Source organism: Limulus polyphemus, unplaced genomic scaffold (assembly GCF_000517525.1).
Source record: "Limulus polyphemus unplaced genomic scaffold, Limulus_polyphemus-2.1.2 Scaffold690, whole genome shotgun sequence".
NCBI lineage: Eukaryota > Metazoa > Arthropoda > Merostomata > Xiphosura > Limulidae > Limulus > Limulus polyphemus.
This window is the reverse complement of record NW_013666300.1, coordinates 440,106-442,683: the sequence shown is the minus strand read 5'-3', so window position 1 is coordinate 442,683 and position 2,578 is coordinate 440,106. Positions and strand designations below refer to the sequence as shown.

Below are 2,578 nucleotides of genomic sequence, written 5' to 3'. Positions count from 1 at the left end.
CAAAATTTTGACGACTCTACTTTTTCCGCCTTTGAGGAGGACGTTGTAACGTCGAAACATGTAGAGTCGTCAACTATTTTGAAAGCCATAGATAGGCCTAAATAAAATGTTTTTAACTGTGTACCGGTTTAACGTTGAATATTATTTATGATTTTAACTTTATACACAAGTGCCAAAATACTATAATTAACAACCTTTTGTTTTCACCCAACCATACAGTGTCAACACTCCTACAGTCCAATTAATTAGTCTTTCCCACACCCTATGGATGTGATTTTTCTTACCTAATCTTTGTGTGGCACCTTATCAAATGCTTTTAAACTTTAGTTATATTCAAACAACGAGGTAGTTCTGCGTTTGTTTAACATCTTACCTACGTGTTTAACTTGCTAGCGATTCGTATTTCTTCCGAAACTTCCGTTTCTTTCCTTCCCGTTAATAATGTTGTTGTTGTTTTTTTTCTCACAGTATGTTTGGCAACACCGGTGCCTGCAGTGCCTGTGGTCAGGTGATTCCTGCTAACGAGTTCGTCATGAGGACCCACGGGAACGTGTATCACCTCAAATGTTTCGTTTGTGTCAAGTGTCGTAACCAGTTGGTGCCTGGTGACCGCTACAACTTGGTCAACGGCAATGTATTCTGTGAACAGGACTGTTTGAAAATCCTTAAAGGCTCAGTATCAGCAGGAGGAGTTCGAAAAGGGAAGGTTCGCGCCAATTCGGCCATCAAAGCTGTGTGAGAGCGCCATCTTGTCTTTTATAGTAGAAACAAATACTAACCGGACGTCAACAGCTTGTGTACATAACAATTAATTTCTGTTAGGGTTAGGTTTCACGGTTACGAAGGTGTTTATATTATTTTTTGTTTATCACCAAAATCCACTGTTTCACGCCATCTATCGACCAGTAGAAACAATGGAGCTAGAAGGAATTTTAATATTGGTGGATGCTTGCGAGAGACCAAAAAGAACAATAGCAAGAGTGAATCTGAAACTTTAAAAGGTAATCGTTTCGTTCGTTTCGAACAGTTTTTATCGCGAAATTATATAATACAGTTTGAAAGTTGCAGTGATTAAAATATTTCATTATTTTTCCAAAAGTGCAGCTGGTAAATTTTGAAGAGAAAATATAAGCGCGGGGGAAAAGCAAACAGACGTCAAAATTTTGTCCAAAGGAAACCCAGTTCATTACTTTTTTTTTTCAAGTAATTTCTGAGGACTTGTTCTCGCAAGAAACCTCGTATAAAATAATAGCAGTAAGAAACGTCGGAAAAACTAAAGCGTCCGAAACGTTAAAACTTTTTTTTTATTTTCTTTTTTAAATACAATATGTTGGTGCTACACGTCGATTGTTTCGAGTATTATCGACATTCAAACATCGGTTAGAAATTCTGCTTCAAGATTTTCAGCGATTTTACCATCCTCACTATCTGACAGTGTACCTCGTGATGTCGTCTCGCATCAACCAATAGGACACGTGGTGCCCTAGTGTGTACCACCACCACTCGAGAGGTTACAATCCGATATTCCGAAAATTGAACTTAAAAGCAATTATACGAGTAGCCCTAATTGTTCATCCGGGTTGTTATGTAACATGAACAGAAGCATGTGTGTGTATGTATATAACGTTAACATTCGGGAGATAAGACGATAACATTTTGAGATATATTTGTAATCATTCCAGAGTCCTGTATTGTTGTTACACTTAATTAAAGCTTTCTAATCTTTTGAAAAATTACGTCAAAATTCTAATAATAATAATTATAGAAACAGGATGAAAAATTGGAATAACAAAAGAAAGATTAGAGCAAACTTTAGTGCTAGTGAGTGGCGGGAATTTTTCGGAATATCAGTTTGTCCTCTCCCAAGTAAAGAACACTTGGATTTGCTCCTTCTACACCGTCTAGATACACCGGATCATCTTGAGATCGAATCGAATTACGAGCACCTTCATATCTACACTTAGATAATCCGCAAAATATTGCAGAAGTGTTTGGTGTGTTCCGTTGAACGTCCGTCAAGAGAACATGTTATTTGTCTTAAATTTCTTAAAACTGCCCACGGCTCATGTATTTTGTGGTTGAATCTACCTACAATAAAGTGGTATTATTGAAGAAACGCTCTGTTTAGTTTCAAAACCAAAACTTTTTTTTTTCTACACGTCGAACTATTGTTTCGCTGATTTCACATCCAAATTGTTTATCGTTTTTCCTTCCGCTACACGTCGAACTATTGTTTCGCTGATTTCACATCCAAATTGTTTATCGTTTTTTCCTTCCGCTACACGTCGTGCTATTGTTTCGCTGATTTCACATCCAAATTGTTTATCGTTTTTCCTTCCGCTACACGTCGTGCTATTGTTTCGCTGATTTCACATCAAATTTGTTTATCGTTTTTCCTTCAGCAACACGTCGTACTATTGTTTCGCTGATTTCACATCAAATTTGTTTATCGTTTTTCCTTCAGCAACACGTCGTACTATTGTTTCGCTGATTTCACATCAAATTTCTTTATCGTTTTTGTTAATTTTTTTTTTTTTTTTGCGATTGAAAATCTAAATTTAATAAAATGTGAAGAATG

At 36.5% G+C, this 2,578-nt stretch overlaps 1 protein-coding gene across 1 annotated transcript in view; it reads left to right on the top strand.

Annotated features, from left to right (window-relative positions):
* Positions 1-2,204, top strand: part of LOC106459991 (LIM domain transcription factor LMO4.2-like) — a 58,670-nt gene extending 56,466 nt beyond the window's left edge. The window contains exon 3 of the mRNA XM_013919671.2: positions 469-2,204. Within this exon, the coding sequence (XP_013775125.1) occupies positions 469-739 (271 nt within the window). The 3' untranslated portion in view covers positions 740-2,204. The remainder of the gene's footprint in view (positions 1-468) is intronic.
* The last annotated feature ends 374 nt before the right edge of the window (positions 2,205-2,578 follow it).